Consider the following 18309-nt stretch of genomic DNA (forward strand, 5'->3'; position numbering starts at 1 on the left):
CTCACTGCCTTCCTCTTCCAGCAGTGGGCCCAGCCCTTCCTGTCCCCTGTCCTCACTTCCCCAGCTGCCCTTCTCCACATTAGCCCAGAGCCCTAACATTATCTTCATTCCACTCACATCAAAGACATGTCATCTTATGCTAGTCACTGGATTTTGCAGATTTTCCTGTCCATGCGAGCAAGGACATAAAATTTAAAAATTAGAAGTAAAGGGCTCTGGCGTTTGATTTCCTTGGGATCCAATGGGACAATAAGATAAAGAAATCTTGGGAGTGAAAAAATTCTCAGATGGATGGCAGGGGTAAAATAGTGCTGGGCTGAGAGGCACTGCCGAAGGTCACCCGGCCTGTCCCCTACGTATCCCCCGTTTCTGTGCCACAATTTGCAGTTCCCCTCCTTTATTCCCTTAAAATAAGCCACAATTTATCAATAATTCATTTTAGTCTTTTATAGCCATGAAAATCAGAAAATAGTTTCTAGTATCCAATCAAAATTATTCAATTATGATGCTGGGGACATGGCTGGTTGTCCTGTCTCTATAGAGCTGTAGAACAACTACCTACCTCCAACTTCATCCATTGATTGAAGATAGTGTCAAAAGAGATTCCCAAGACGTGAGTTCTATTGCCGGATCTGTGGCTTTCCGGCTATAGAACCTGGGACCTGTTATGGCACTGCTCTGATGTATATGTCCAGATCACCCCACTTAATATTTTCTGTTCTTATCCTGACCTTTCTGTGGACTTTATATTCTTGTCCCTTTTTTCCTTCTGGAAACTTTCTCTTCTTTTGGCCTCTAATTTTCCTCCTATTTCTCTGGGCCTCTTGGGGGCTCTGTTCACCTCTGTCAACCCTTCTATATGTATCTTTCCTAGGACTTTCTCTTCACCTTCTACTGTTCTCACTCTGTATCATCTTCCCTAGGTGCTCTCATCCAAACCCACAGCTTCAATTACCTGGTATCTCCTTTCATGGAATATTACACAGCAATTAAAATGAACGCTATGAAGCCAGGCATATTTTCCATGTTGTTTATGATATGAGCTTAATTTTCATGTAAAATTTTATCTGTCCTATGATTACAATCATATAAAAGTATGCACTTATGTAGAGAAGGACTAGAAAGGGAAATAAATAAGTGGACACGATTAGAGTTTGGTGGTGGTAGATGAGTGAATAGATCCCGCCTGTTTTCTCAACTTCCCTTCCTTTGGGAAACACTCCATCCTAGAGAAGCATCCGTCATGGGCCTTCACCACCACAATGTGGGCTTGTGACCCAGGCTGGCCATTCAGAGGACCTCAAACTCCCAGACACAGCAATTGGTTCAAATACAATCATTTCTGAGACTTCCCTGCCAGCAAGGAAGACTGCATCTTTTATCTGGACGTTGGTGGTCATCGTAACTTCTGAGCAGAGCCTGGCATAAGAATGAAGTTAACTACAAACAGAAGCAAGGCTAACAGATGAAGAGGGAGTCTGAGCCTTGTGTGACCTTGTCTGAATTCCTAGATCCTGCCATGCCTAAAACTACATCTGCCCTTCTCAATTCCCCTATTATACAATCCAGTAAATGTCCTTTGTTGTTTAAACTAGTTTGGATTCAGCTTCTATTTTTTTCAAACAAGAATCCTGACTAACATCGGTTGGCAGTCATAGGGAAGAAGAAAAACACTTTTCTTTTTGTTTAGAGTTCCATTAATGATGCTATAACACTGAGTATTTAAAACCACCCCTTGCCTCCTCCCCCGCCACCCCCCACACACATAAGAAGTGAATATAGGTGCAGGGACATCCTCCCTCATCCCTCATAAGAGGAATCATGCCAAATGGCCATGTAAATAGAGTTTTAGGCTTTTTAAAATAAACCTTTATGCATTAAAAACCCAACAATCTAAGTATGGTACAATATAACTGCTGTCTCTAATACAAATCATTGGCGGAAAGGAACGGGACACACCCTCAGCAAAGGTCATACAATAGGTGGTGAAATATTTGTGTTCTTGGAAGAGAAGTTTTTGCTCTGTTGTTCTGTGGAGGTCAAGGACACGTCTGGCCCAACAACTGCCTCTGGCTTTCCAGGAGCCTTTGCTAGATGGGGCAGCTGGACAGCATCAGCTGTGTGCTGGAGAGAGCCCTGCTGATCACCTGAACTGAATTTCAGCATGCTTAGTTAGCGGTGCCATCTTTCATTTTGTCTGTCGTCTCTTCAGTGATCTCATCCGCTGAAAGAGAGAGAACAACGAAGGAACAAGTCTTCAAATGTGAATAATGTTCTAACTGTCCATTAGCCTGTGAAGCACTTTGGGGAAATTGTGGTTGTAATGATACAAAAACTTCATTCGTAAAGCATATTCTATATGCCAGGCATTATTCTAAACACTTTACATGTACTAATTCATTTGATCCTTTCAGAGGATAGGATCAGAAAACAAGCATTATTCTCATTCTCATAAAGGGAGAAACATATACAGAGAGGTTAGGTAAATTGCCCAAAAGCCCACACCTAGTAAGTGGTAGAGCCAGAATTTAATCCCAGGTCAACTTATCCTGGTGACTGTCTCCTTGACCACTACATTATATTGCATATAAAATATTTGCATAATACTATAATCTGTCATTGATAAAAATTCAAAATGTAATTACAGGGCATGAAGGGGTGAACACAGTGAAAGAAAAGAGAAGAAGGAGAAAGGGAATTGAGTATAGGAAAAAAATGTAAAATCTGAATGACAAAAAACAAAAAAGAAGAGCCCAGATAAAGCCAAGTTTTTGAAAAGGAAATCCCAAAAGTAAGGAATGGCAGGCTAATAATGAATTATCCATGGTTGAGCTCAGAGAAATTGACATGCAAATCCTCCAGAAATGTCCGGCTCCCTGGACTATGGGAGTAGGACTGGCTGTTCGGGGAGCTATACCTTTTTTGTTTTTTGTTTTTTTGTTTTTTTTGTTTTTTTTATTTATTTATTTTTTTAAATTTTATTTTGTCGATATACATTGTGGCTGATTATTGCTCCCCATCACCAAAACCTCCCTCCCTTCTCCCTCCCCCCCTCCCCCCCAACAATGTCCTTTCTGTTTGCTTGTCGTATCAACTTCAAATAATTGTGGTTGTTATATCTTCTTCCCCCCACCCCCGGTGTGTGTGTGTGAGTGTGAGTGTGTGTGTGTGTGTGTGTGTGTGTGTGTGTGTGTGTGTGTGTGAATTTATTGGAACCAGCCCAAATGCCCATCATCAGATGAGTGGATACGGAAAATGTGGTACATCTACACAATGGAATACTACTCAGCTATAAAAACGAATGAAATACTGCCATTTGCAACAACATGGATGGACCTTGAGAGAATTATATTAAGTGAAACAAGTCAGGCACAGAAAGAGAAATACCACATGTTCTCACTTATTGGTGGGAGCTAAAAATTAAGCTATACCTTTTTTGACTGAGTCATGACATCCTTGAACCTTGTCCTTCCTTGTCTCAGAAGGGGAAACAGAAACTGGATTTCCTCAGAGTCTGAGGCCTGGGCTGTACTTGGAGGTTTCGTGGCTCGAGGTTTCGTGGCTCATGAACCCAAGCATGCTTGAGGGCCTGGTCAGGGGTCATTCGAAGAGAAGGTTCCCATCTGCATACCAGCAAAGCCCAGCTTAGGTTATTGTTTTACTTCCTATTTTATGTTGAAAAAAATTTTAAAACTTTATAAAGATATCTTTCATTTAAGCTGTTATATCTCAAAGACATGATATTATAACATATAATTTTAAAAGTGCCTGCAAACAACTACCGGAAATAATCTTTTTAGAAAATTCGCATAACAAGCCAGGGAATATGTTAGAATCCAAGTTTTTCAGAATTCCTAGAAATTCCCTTATAAAAAATATTATAAACAGTCTTAACCAATGGGATTTAGGATTTGGTAAGCTAATAAGATAAAAACAAAGAGTTGTTTAATTTTAATTCTCAAACTACAGAATTGGGCCTCTAAATATGTCACAAAGAAAATTATTGAACTCTAGAACCTTAAGATATATAAAGTAACTTCGGATATAATCCAGGCAGACTTTTAATGCAGTAGCAGAGTCCATCTGACAGAATTCCCAACATGGAACCATCCTGCCATTCTTGCATAATTTCAGTGACAAGGAAGTAATGCAGAACTACCTATTCCAATTCTGAAAAACAATTCTTTAAAAGTTCTTTATTTTTAGTGAGCCAAAATTGGCTCACTTTCCAGTTACTTTTACCCGGGTCCTAATTCTACCCACTAGCATTATACAGAATGAAAGAACAAATTCTTGTTTTCATTAGTTTCAATAAACTTTTTGATTTCCTGCTTGATTTCTTCTTGGACCCATATGTCATTAAGTAGAATGCTGTTTAATTTCCATGTGTTTGTATAGTTTCCAGAGTTTTGTTTGTTATTAATTTCTAGTTTTAATCCATTGTGGTCTGAGAAGATACATGGGATAATTCCAATTTTTTTGAATTTATTGAGACTTGATTTGTGACCTAATATGTGATCTATCTTGGAGAATGATCCATGTGCTGATGAGAAGAATGAATATTCTGAGGTTTTTGGGTGGAATGTTCTGTAGATATCTGCCAATTCCAATTGGTCTAGAGTCTTGTTTAGATCTTGTGTTTCTCTACTGATTCTTTGCCTAGATGATCTGTCTAATATTGACAGTGGAGTGTTCAGGTCCCCTGCTATTATGGTATTAGTGTCTATTTCCTTCTTTAGGTCTAATAGAGTTTGTTTTATAAATCTGGCTGCTCCAACATTGGGTGCGTACATATTTATGATTGTTATGTCTTCTTGATGGATCAGTCCTTTTATCATTAAGTAGTGTCCCTCATTGTCTCTTTTTATGGTTTTTAGTTTAAAGTCTATTTTGTCAGATATAAGAATAGCCACTCCAGCTCGTTTTTCTTTTCTGTTTGCATGGTAAATCTTTTTCCATCCTTTCACTCTTAGTCTGTGTGAATCTTTATGGGTGAGGTGGGTCTCTTGTAGGCAGCATATAGTTGGGTCCTGCTTTTTGATCCAGTCAGCCAGTCTGTGTCTTTTAATTGGGGAATTTAAGCCTTTAACATTAAGAGTTGTTATTGAAAGGTGTTGATTTATTCTTAGCATTTTATTGGTTGTTTGGTTGTCTTAGGTGTCTTTTGTTCCTTGCTTTCTGATTTACTGTTTTGGTTACATCATACCAAAACCTGTGGGATACTGCAAAAGCAGTATTGAGGGGAAAATTTATTGCATTAAATGCTCACTTCAGAAGAATGGAAAGATGGCAAGTGAACAACCTAACACTTCACCTTAAAGAACTAGAAAAACAAGAACAATCCAATCCTAAAGTTAGCAGACGGAAAGAAATCATTAAGATCAGAGCAGAACTGAATGAAATTGAAAACCAAAAAACAATTCAAAAGATCAACGAATCAAAAAGTTGGTTTTTTGAAAAGATAAATAAAATTGACAAACCATTAGCATGGCTAACAAAAAAAAGAAGAGAGAAGACTCAAATAACAAAAATTAGAAATGAAAAAGGCGATATTACAACTGATTCATCTGAAATACAAGGAATCATTCGAGACTACTATAAACAACTATACGCCAACAAATTTGAAAATCTGGAGGAAATGGATAAATTTCTGGACACACACAAGCTCCCAAAACTGAACCGTGAAGACGTAGAAAATTTGAACAGACCAATAACAATAAAGGAGATTGAAGCTGTTATCAGAAGGCTCCCAACAAAGAAAAGCCCAGGACCAGATGGATTCACAGCAGAATTTTACCAAACATTCAAAGAGGAATTGACACCGATTCTTTACAAACTATTCCAAAAGATTGAAACGGACGCAAATCTCCCAAACTCATTCTATGAAGCAAACATCATCCTGATACCAAAACCAGGTAAAGATATAACCAAAAAAGAAAACTACAGGCCGATATCCTTGATGAATATAGATGCAAAAATCCTCACTAAAATACTAGCAAACAGAATACAGCAACACATACGAAAAATTATTCATCACGATCAAGTGGGATTCATCCCAGGGATGCAAGGTTGGTTCAACATACGCAAATCAATAAATGTGATACACCATATTAATAAACTCAAACACAAGGACCATATGATCATCTCTATAGATGCTGAAAAAGCATTTGATAAAGTTCAGCACTCATTCATGACAAAGACCCTCTATAAGTTAGGTATAGAGGGAAAGTATCTCAACATAATTAAAGCCATATATGCCAAACCCACTGCCAATATCATCCTGAATGGGGAAAAGCTGAAAGCTTTTCCTTTAAGAACAGGCACTAGACAAGGATGCCCACTCTCACCACTCCTATTCAACATAGTGTTGGAAGTACTTGCCAGAGCAATCAGAGAAGAGAAGGAAATAAAGGGCATCCAGATTGGAAAAGATGAAGTCAAACTGTCCCTGTTTGCAGATGACATGATCCTATATATCGAACAGCCTAAAACCTCTACAAAAAAACTGTTGGAATTGATAAATGATTTCAGCACAGTAGCAGGATACAAAATCAACACACAAAAATCAGTAGCATTTCTTTTCTCCAATAGTGAACATGCAGAAGGAGAAATCAAGAAAGCCTGCCCATTTACAATAGCCACCAAAAAAATAAAATACTTAGGAATTGAGTTAACCAAGGAGGTGAAAAATCTCTATAATGAGAACTACAAACCACTGCTGAGAGAAATTAGAGAGGATACAAGAAGATGGAAAGATATCCCATGCTCTTGGATTGGAAGAATCAACATAGTGAAAATGTCCATACTACCCAAAGTGATATACAAATTCAATGCAATCCCCATCAAAATTCCAAAGACATTTTTCTCAGAAATGGAAAAAACTATTCAGACATTTATATGGAACAATAAAAGACCACGAATAGCCAAAGCAATGCTCAGCAAAAAAAATAAAGCTGGAGGCATAACACTACCTGACTTTAAGCTATACTACAAAGCTATAATAACCAAAACAGTATGGTACTGGCATAAAAACAGACACACTGACCAATGGAATAGAATAGAGAATCCAGAAATCAACCCTCACACTTACTGCCATCTGATCTTTGACAAAGGCACCAAGCCTATTCACTGGGGAAGGGACTGCCTCTTCAGCAAGTGGTGCTGGGATAACTGGATATCGTTATGCAGGAGAATGAAACTAGATCCATACCTCTCACCATATACTAAAATCAACTCAAAATGGATTAAGGATTTAAATATACACCCTGAGACAATAAAACTTCTTAAAGAAAACATAGGGGAAACACTTCAGGAAATAGGACTGGGCACAGACTTCATGAATACGACCCCAAAAGCACGGGCAACCAAAGGAAAAATAAACAAATGGGATTATATCAAACTAAAAAGCTTCTGCACAGCAAAAGAAACAATTAAAAGAGTTAAAAGACAACCAACAGAGTGGGAGAAAATATTTGCAAAATATACATCTGACAAAGGATTAATATCCAGAATATATAAGGAACTCAAACAACTTTACAAGAAGAAAACAAGCAACCCAATTAAAAAATGGGCAAAAGAGCTAAGTAGGCATTTCTCTAAGGAAGATATCCAAATGGCCAACAGACATATGAAAAAATGCTCAACATCACTCAGCATCCGGGAAATGCAAATCAAAACCACATTGAGATACCATCTAACCCCAGTTAGGATGGCTAAAATCCAAAAGACTATGAACGATAAATGCTGGCGAGGCTGTGGAGAAAAAGGAACTCTCATACATTGTTGGTGGGACTGCAAAATGGTGCAGCCTCTATGGAAAATGGTATGGAGGTTCCTTAAACAATTGCAAATAGATCTACCATACGACCCAGCCATCCCACTGTTGGGAATATACCCAGAGGAATGGAAATCATCAAGTCGAAGGTATACCTGTTCCCCAATGTTCATCGCAGCACTCTTTACAATAGCCAAGAGTTGGAACCAGCCCAAATGCCCATCATCAGATGAGTGGATACGGAAAATGTGGTACATCTACACAATGGAATACTACTCAGCTATAAAAACGAATGAAATACTGCCATTTGCAACAACATGGATGGACCTCGAGAGAATTATATTAAGTGAAACAAGTCAGGCACAGAAAGAGAAATACCACATGTTCTCACTTATTGGTGGGAGCTAAAAATTAATATATAAATTCACACACACACATACACACATACACACACAAACGGGGGGGGGGTAAGAAGATATAACAACCACAATTATTTGAAGTTGATACAACAAACAAACAGAAAGGACATGGTTGGGGGGGAGGGGGGGAGGGAGAAGGAAGGGAGGTTTTGGTGATGGGGAGCATTAATCAGCTACAATGTATATCGACAAAATAAAATTTAAAAAAAAATAAAAATAAAAAAATAAATAAATAAATAAATAAATAAAAAAAGAAAGAAAGAAAGAACAAATTCTTCTTTTATGTCACAGTCCTTCACCTATCTGAAAACTTTTACATCATACTAAATATTGATCATATCATGTGGTTTCCACCATCTGGCCACCTTCCGAGACAGGAAATTTCAGATGTTGTCTAACTGGTGTCCATCATACTGGGAATAGCTTCTAACTGCAAGGAAACGGTATTAACATTCCAGACTCATCAAGGTTGTAAACAACTCATGCTCCCAGTGCTTTGTCAAATGAATTGCTGTGAATCTCCCCTCTTCTGAATTTCTGGAGCGAGCCTATGAAACCTAGACACAGGGCTTTACATTTACCCCTAATGAATCTGGCTGGAAACTTTAGTCTTTCATTCCAAAGATTTGCTAATTAGCAATATATGAATAAGATAACAGGTCCCATCAGCCCTACTGCTTCTTGCAAGCTGTGAATAATCAGTCCTTTGCACTAAAAAAAAAATAATGTCTTCCTTGGTGCTGAGCTGTGTTCTGGGTGGTTGGGGTTTCTGGATAACTCACCTCTGTCTCAGTGGTCAGTTTCTTTCATTTGTTAGGGCACATTCATTCCATAGCCTCAGCAAGAGGCTAGAGTGGGGTAGGGGTAGAGATGGGGTACAGGATACTTCTCTAACTCAATTATTCAGGTGAGTAAATAGCATGACTATCCAAGATGGAATACTTTCAGCAGTACCTGATGGCTTACTCTCTGAACTAGTACCTAAACTCCAGAGTGCACAAATGCCAGAAGAGTATTTTGCTTAGATGGCTCCATCCCACTGGAAGAATGAGGGAATATAAATATACAGTCTTCTAAAAATACTAAACAAGCACAGGACTGAGAGAGCTGGAAGGGACCTTAGGGACCTTATACCCCATTTTATAGAAAAGGGAACTGAGGCCCAGAGAGAAGTGATGATTTGCCAAATGTCATGCAGCTAATCCACTTGCTACTTGCAAAAGAGACTAGCAAAACTTCTTAACAGCTGTAAAATAATAACAATAGCTGGTACTTTCTAAGCACCTTCTAAACTGGGCACTGTGCTGAGTGCTTTATGTGCCAGTTCCTTTTTTGCTATGACTTAAGTACAGAACCTAATTCCTAAGATTCAAAATGTGCATATAGGTTGGAAGAATCTGTACATAATAAATAATTTGCAGTTTGCCCTTCCCCTAATTCCCTAATACAAGAGGATCTGGGCACCAAATCCTAGGAAAATGGGGAGGGACCCTGAAAGAAGTTTACACTTAATGCAAACAGTGACCACAGGCACACTGGAGAGGCTGGCTGCCGTTTACAGAAGCAGAAAACATGTAGGACTTGCCTGCAACCTCCTGGCAGGCATCCTGAGGCCAAGAAGAAAACAAGCTCTGTCCACACACTGTGTAATCCAGGGCAAGTCACCTAATCTCCCTGAACCCCAGCTTCCCTATCTGCACAACAGAGCAAAGCCTCTGCCTGGACCATCACACAGTAGGGGGAGAGATACCTGCTGAGATAAACAGGAAGGCCATTTGTGGACTTTAAAGCTCTATCGTTTTTAGTATTTTATCATTTATTATTGTTATTTTTATAACTATCTCCTAGCTTTAGACTTTCACCGGCAAACGTGTGAAGTACAGTATTTAAGAAGAAACCCTGAGGCAAAGATACCCCATCAAACTCACGCCAAACACCTTCTGAGAAAGTCCAGGAAGCTCATGTCATAGGTTTTCAGCACTGTTGTGAGATCCTTGGAATCCGGGTATCTCTTTTTCCCCCTCTTGTTGGTTATATTTTTAGGAAAACCTTTGGAATCTTTAGAGATACAACATTCTGTATTCAGTTCCAGGTGTAAATACTCATTGGGCATATCACAGCTGTTCACTCACCTGTGCTGCTTCTGGGGGTGATCTTTGCAGCTCTTTTGCTCTCTGTCTTACACGCCCACCACATCCCACTCACCCACCCCCACACACACAACACACCCGCACTCTCGGTCAGTCTGAAAGAACCACTGTAGATTATCCAGTGAATTAGATTAACATTAGAAACAATTTTTCCCACTATTCAGTATGTTCTGAGCCTCCTTTCCACCATCTCCTTCCCACATCAAACAGTTTTAAATTGTTTAACATTAACCACGGTATTATTGTTATAATAATAACAATAACAATAATAAATCTGAAGTGACAAAAACATTCAGCTCTGAACCGAAAAGGATAGTGTCCATTCTTGGATTATCTATGCCCTTACTTGCTTCTTCATTAGTCTCATAAAGTGAGAATTTGGGACATCCATAGGGTATAACCAGAAAGCCATTTTAAGACAATGCTTTCAGAGCTCATTTATAAGCCACACATGCAAATTAACTTCATTACTTCTTTAGAGTCACACCAAAATTTTGTCCATAACTGGAATGTTCAAGCTTGGTTGGTTGCTTAAGACATAGTTTGGGACGGCGTTCTTCAACCATTTCTGCTGATTAAATCCCTCACCAAATGTATATTTGCCATCCCTGAAAAGAAGCCCTGAAGACAGCTGCAAAGGTTTCCCAAAGGTGCTGTGTGCAATGCTTTGAAGGTAAGACTGCTCCCTTGCACATCCAGGATCTGGCATGCATGTTCTGAGAAGCTGACCACTTATGCTCACACCTCGTAAGTCTGCATGTACATGGGTAGATGTGTATATGCACACACACAATTTGCACACTAAACCCGATTCTCACAAAAACTCAGTGGAGTTTATGTAACAGACCTCCTAGAAGGTGCATAATAAAGTGCTTCTGTTACTTTTGTAACCAATGTAATTTCATGGGCCTCCAAAAGAACATCTGCTCTTACTGAATTCCTGGAAGAGAGACTTCCACGAATGTGTATATGTGTATGTGTGTGCATACACATGCATATCTGTTTATTTATATGGATCAAAATATGTCAGGGAAGGTCCTGTAAACTCACACAGATCTCCATTTCCTTCTGGATCATGGCACCAGTGTTCCTTACCTTATCTGATGTTGTTCTTTTTACAAATGACCAAAGAAGAATAAATAACATAGCTCCTAAAGTCATTGCTATGTAATTGTCTCTTGTACATAGTTTTCTCATTCCTCTGGCCCTCCCCAATATCTAGTCATTCTCTCCATCTTCTTCTTGCTGCTGTGACACCTAAGCATCTTACTACCCTTGAGGCAACACCCCTTTGCTGTTAATTGGGGGCATTACCCAGGACTGGGTAGGGGATGAGGAGCTGTTGGCAGCCCAAACCTGGGAAAGGAGGAGCCAAGAACTGAAGTGGAAACAGTGTTTCTCAAAATCACTTTGTCATAAGAATCACAAGGAGCTTTTGTTAAAAACAGACACCTGAACCTACTATGTATTAGGTTATAGAGGAGGATGGGAATTAGCATTTTTTTGCCAAATGCCCAAATAATTTTTATAATTAGACAAAGTTTGGGGAACACTGGGAAGGATGCAGCTCCTAGCACACTTGCTTCTTACACTGGAAATGAAGACATGTTGATATTGCTACCAAAACCCCACCCCATCCTAAAGCCTGGTGCTGATGGTGGAAATCAGGTCATCCATGAAAGGGACATGCATAACTCTTTGGGACCTTCCTACCAAGATGTCCTATATCTCCTTCCTTCTAGCCCCCTCCTAGATACTATCTTATGATACTATCTCTTCTTGACACTGTCTTCATGATACTATCTCCTAGATACTATCTTTTCCCACAATGTCTTTGTCTAGCAGGAGGGAACACCAATATCCCCACTTTTCTTCCTCCAAACCCTTCAAAATCCAAAAGGCCGAATTATAAGTGGTAGTGGGGAAAAGTATGTTTGGGTCAAAAGACCTGTTCCATTGCTCCATGTGTACGTTGTACCAGAGAGTCAGCGAGATGCTCTGCCTATCATCAGACTGCTCCGGAGGAAAGGTAGCATGTGGGCACTGTTCTAAGGCAACCAGGACACTGCCCTGCTCGGAGGCAAAGGCTTCAAAGTCCATCCATGACTACAAGGTGATGTTTAAGAGATGTAACCACTGATCTGGCATGGCACTGACCAGTAAGAATGGATGACAGCCTTGACTGAAGTAAAGTCATGGAGCATCTCTGCTTGCTGAGCCTTCAACTTTTAGTTTCTGGATCACAGTTCTGGGAGAGGGCCAGGGAGCCTGTGGCTGTGGTAGAGCTCAGGGCTTTGGCTCCTTACCAAAAGGTAGAAAAGTAGACTACAGTTTAACTTCCACATGGCTGAATCAGTACACACCAACCAGCATGACTGAAAGCCTTTTGTCCAGAAGGATCTGCTATGAGGGTGTTTTGGCCCACCTACTACGGTGGCAAGTTGTGGGGAGAACTTGTGTGATCTGCCTACCCATTCTGAGGCTATTCTCAGGTGAAAATAAGAGGCAGGAGGGCTCAGAATGACTGGAACCACAAAGCCAGTGGGAGCCTGTGAACTAACCTCACAATGACTACTCAGAAACGTCCCTCCAGACAGCATGGCGTCCCTGTCTGTGGAGTCCCCTTTCCCTCATGTCTGGCTCTATTCCATTAGGCTGACCTTCAGGCCACGATGGCATTTTCTATCTGGGAATTCCTTAGCTTCTCATGGTTCTTCAAAGGGATTTCAAGTCTGGGGCTTAGTGTTATCTTTTTTGTGCAAAGTGCCCTGGAATCCCTGCCTTGGTACCTTGTTGATCCAACTGTCCATCTTGTGCAGCGCCACTCAAATACAGAGACAGAGGATCATAAAATCCAGAGTGTGAGAGTTGTGATGAGAGGTGCAGAGTGGGGCTGTGGGTGGGCTCAATCCTCGCCATCACCCAGATGACCTATGGAGAACCCACCAGCCGCAACTTATCTATAGCACAACTACCTTGATAGCCCTTGCTTACCCGTTTCATACCAGAGCTGCAATGAGCCTGGGATAGTAAGGGTCTGAGGGATTAAGACAATTTTAACAGGAAAGAATAATGCTCCATTAATGACAGAATGTAACAATGGAATTTCCTTCTATTCTTGAAAAGAAGCTCTGCTCTTTGATTTCTCTGTACAGTACATTGTGTGGCTCCCTTACATTTTCACAACCAAGACCCCACTCCCATTGTGATTTCCCCACCCCATCTCCATCATGCTATCTGGTGCCATTTCTCATTACCTTTTTACTTTTCTGAAAAAGGTTCATAATCACAGCTTGCCCTTTTAGGGTATGGGGCTGAGAGAAAAGCACTAAATGAGGTTTAAGGTACACGAGGTGTCTTCAAGGCCTGTGATACCTCATTAGACCCAATGGGAAAAACAGTGGGAGCTGGGGACTTACCAAAGAACTTCTGTCTTCTCGAGGCTGTCTGAATGAATCGGGCTAGCGGCAGGCCCAGCACCTTCAACAAGTACAATGCAGTCGTTTCACTCTTTGTGGAGTCACAGATCGAAAGACTTTTGGACTAGGTGAGACTTTATCCAAACTTTGCCTTCTACAGATAAGGACCCAGGGATATTAAGTAATAAAAGTCAGTGACAGAACAGGCCCAGAGCCTGGGTCTTTTAACTCCTAATCCAGGGCTGTTTCATTATCTCAAGAATCAGTACTGGCCATGTTACTCTAAACAGGCATCAGCACCAACTAGAGGTAGGCCACCCTTGATGGCAGCCAAATCTAGTTGTCAGAGCAAATAAACTAGTATACACACTACTACATATGAATTTAAGAACGGCATATCCCATCAAGGAGCACTGGGAAGGGAGGAGAAAACAAAAGATAAAAATCATCACATGGACATGGGACCATTATAAGACCGAACACCTTGAAAAGAAAAGGGTAGCACCTCTTGTTCACTGTTCCCTAGTGCAACTTATAGAGGGGCACGAAGAGAGAGAAATTACAGGGGTCACCCTTAGCCCTGGGTCACCTATCCTTGCTGCTGGGTTCACAGCAACAATCTATGTATGGCCCAGCCCTCCTGTCGTCAGACCCACTGAGGTCAAGAGAAATCTGAGTCAGTTCTAGGGCAGTAGAAACTCAACCCACACACCCTATTCTCCTTGGTATTGGAAGCAGGGATGCATCATAAACTCATCCATCATCCACCCTAGAAATCATCCACTCTGATACCCTCATTTGCAGTCCAGAGTGGGAAGTGACTCGCCAAAAAGACAGAGCCAGGGCTCAATCCCATGTTGACTGACTCCCAGTGTTCATTCCATCATAGCTACCACATAAGCAATTTTTACCTAAATTATTTTAATATTTCATTATCAGTTCCAACCATGAAATAAAATTATTTATCTATATTTAATAATTCTCAAGGGTATGTGTGTCTCTCTATCTGTAACTCTGAGACAATCTAGAAAATAGAAATTTGGCACACACACACACACATAGATATATAGATAGATCTATCTTTGTTCACAATCAAAATATCTTTGTTCACTGGGAAAATCCTAAAATGTAAAATTTCCAAACTTTAAAGGTTATATTCCCCTATTTTGTCTAATTTAGTTTCACAATAAGATGCCTATAAATGAAAGTAATACATATAATTAATGATGACGAGTCTCGCTAAAGCCTTTTTATTGGGAGATAGTCCTCCCAGAATTAAGATAGTGAATGACTAATGACTGAAAATACATATTTTTTATAAGTCAGGTAATCTCCAGTTCTTTGTTTCAACAACACTGTAATCAGGTTGTCAGCTGATAGGCTGGTAAAAATAATTTTTGATGGCAAGTCACCATTTTATTCTTACACAGAACTCAAAAGGAGTCACAGAATTAAGCAACATAGCTAGAACAGGCTTCCTTCCAGGCCTCATGACTAACTGAAACAAAGGGCATCGGTGCCAAACCTGTTCATTCTAGCAAGAAGTGATAGTCAACTATAGGTACTGAAATTGGAAAAAGAGAAAACCCAGCTCGATTCATTTTCCTAAGAACTGTATTCTCAATAAAATACCACATTTTATGCTTAATAATTACTTATCGAAGTTTGTGCACTAGTTATATTTTAATGATAATTCACCAGAAAAAACATTTTTTTCCAGATGTAACTTATGGTAATGGAACATTTTTTGAGCAATAGTGATTGATAAAAGATTTCAAAACATAAAACTATTAAATTACAGTAAAATTCTTTGAATGAAATGGAATGGAAAAAAAACAGTTCCTTCAAGGAGAAAAAAGAGCAAAAGTAAGAGAAATATAAACTGTTAAAGAAGAATTTGTTTACATACTTTTCAGATAGATTTTGTTGGGCATCATGTCACTCTGGCTTTTTGATTCTTTTGGATATATTTGAAAGACTGGTGTAACGATTTTATTTTAAAATGTCATTATTTCCAATATGGCAAAATGACATCCTTCACAACTATTTAAATTTATGATAAAAGCGTCAGATGTCAACTCAACAGTTTATAAGGGGACACGTAATTTCAAAAATACTTTTAGAAAACATTCAACCCCCCACCCCCCAAAAAGAAAGGATTCTGGCCAGTGCCCTGGGTGAGTCTGGGGAAACCCAGTGTCTGAGGGCTGAAGCCCTCCTGCTGAGCTCGGCCCCAGCCAGCAGCCAGCAGCCAGCAGCCAGCAGCCGGCAGCCGGCCCTCTCCTCACCTCCATGATGCAGGCCAGCTGCTCCACTTCATTCTCCCCGGGGAACAGAGGGTAGCCTGTGTACAACTCTGCCGTGATGCAGCCCAGGCTCCACATGTCAATGGCCATGTTGTAGGGGTGGCCCACAATCACCTCTGGGGATCGGTAGAACCGGCTCTGGATGTACGTGTATACTGTGGGGGTAAAAAGAGATACACCTGGCATGGGAAAAATTCCTCCTCTCCAGGACTCTCCTCTCCAGGATGCCTTTGCAGCTGAGGGAGGCTGATGATTTAGACTCCTACCCCAACCCCTACCTTCTTACCCCACGGGCCTTACAGAGAGAGGGAAGGAGGTAAAACTGGCCAGCACTGGTGAGTCACATCACATATCCAACATCAGCAGCCTCATTAGAATGGAGCTATTATTATCCCCACTTTATTGATAAAGAACCCCAACGTAGGCATTGTTCTAGGGAAGTGATGGAGTTTGGATGTGTTGTCCCCTCCAAAACTCATGTGGAAATCTGATCTCCAATGTGGCAGTGTTGGAAACTGATTGAGTCATGGGGGCGGATCCCTCATGAACAGATTAATGCTCTCCCTAGGTGGGGGGAGTAGTGAGTGAGTTCTCGATCTATTAGTTCCCCTGAGAGCTTGTTGTTTAAAAGACCCTGGCACCTCCCCTCTATCTCTCTCTTGCTTCCTCTCCCCATGTGATCTGCCTGAACCCGCCGGCTGCTGCCACTTTCCACCATGAGTAGAAGCAGCCTGAGGCCTGTGCCAGATGCAGCTGTCCCAGAATCGTAAGCCAAATAAACCTCTGTTCTTTATAAATTACCCAGTCTCAGGTATTTCTGTTATAGCAACACAAAACGGACTAATACAGGAAATAAATTTAAGTCAGCTAAGTTTCTTCTTTCTAAAATAAAAATTGAAACAAAACATAAGACTAATTATAAAACTTAGTTTCCAAACTGTCAGATTAATTTGGGGTAGACATCTTTTGAAAGTATTGTGATTGACAAGGGAGGAGACGTATCAGAACTGGAAAGGAAGCATGCAAGATGCATAATTTAAAAATGTATATTTAATATATTATGTGCATTTATTGTGTAATATAAAGCATAGAAAGAAAAGCTCAATGAAATCTCAGCAGATGAAGATGAATAGAAGATGGTATTGTAGGGAGCCAAGATTTCACAGATGAAGAGACATGATAGTTATTTTCACGTAATTGTTATTGGCAGTTTCCTGGATGAGGAGAGAGGCAGGGACTCCAATCGCTTCTCTGTTGTTTAAATTGGTTATTGTAAGGATGTGATAATTCTGTGATTTTAAACAAAATGAATATTTAATAAAAATGACTTTTTATACCCTACTTGCTTCCAAAATGGATTTGAGGTACTTTGCAAAGTAAATAGACACAGGATATTTTAGAACATGAATTTAACGGTACTTACATAGTGCTTAACACATGCCAGGCACTATTCCAGGTGCTTTACACAGATGGACTCTTTCATTCCCTACAACAACCCTTTGAAGCAGGTACTATAGTTGTCTCCATTTTAAAGATGAGGAAACTGAGGCATACCAAAGTTAAATAAATTGTCAAGGTCACTCAGGTATAAGTGGTAGATCTGGGATTTGAAACGAGGAAGTCTTGTTCTGGTATCCATACTCTATACTGCCTCGTGGTTGAAATAAAAGAGAAGCCAGAAAATATATAATGCAGGAAATAACTGTCAGAAGCCAACGATAAACTAATTACAAATTCAGTTCCGAGCATCCTGGCAGCCAAAATAAACGGTAACTAACAGATTACATAGCTTTCAAAATCTGAGAAGAGTAAACACAGAAGTTCTTTTCAGAAGGCGTGGTTTTCTAGCTGGAATTTCCTATAGGATCCATACATAAAAGATATAAAAGACATATGTCCTCAAAAGTGGGTCTGCAGAATATTGGAAATATCCATCTGGTAGCTCTTTCTTCAGCCTCAGGAGGCTTCCTCTGATACCCCCTGACACCATAAAGGCTGGTCCCAAAGTCCCTCTTTTGGGTGACCTTAATATAGCCTGTGCGTATCTCTAATCATTGTACTTATCTTATTATCTTTCTATCTTTCCATCTCTTACATTAGACCCTATGCAACCTGAGGAGAGGAAAAGTTCACTTTTGTTCCTGGTACTCAGGACAGTGACTGACACATAATAGATACTCAATAAGGGTTTGTCAAATGTACGTGCCTTCTCCATCAAACTTGAGAGAAACCAAAGGAACA

General features: G+C 40.1%; 1 protein-coding gene across 1 annotated transcript in view; it reads right to left on the minus strand.

Annotated features, from left to right (window-relative positions):
• Window positions 1-1971: 1971 nt before the first annotated feature.
• The window catches only part of DYRK4 (dual specificity tyrosine phosphorylation regulated kinase 4), a 47279-nt gene continuing 30941 nt past the window's right edge, over window positions 1972-18309 (minus strand). Inside the window, 7 exon segments of the mRNA XM_063114940.1 lie at window positions 1972-2157; window positions 2160-2224; window positions 3432-3486; window positions 3488-3623; window positions 10122-10251; window positions 13763-13823; window positions 16051-16223. Coding sequence (XP_062971010.1) covers window positions 1972-2157; window positions 2160-2224; window positions 3432-3486; window positions 3488-3623; window positions 10122-10251; window positions 13763-13823; window positions 16051-16223 — 806 coding nt within the window.

This window comes from Cynocephalus volans, chromosome 1, assembly GCF_027409185.1.
Source record: "Cynocephalus volans isolate mCynVol1 chromosome 1, mCynVol1.pri, whole genome shotgun sequence".
Taxonomy (NCBI): Eukaryota; Metazoa; Chordata; class Mammalia; order Dermoptera; family Cynocephalidae; genus Cynocephalus; species Cynocephalus volans.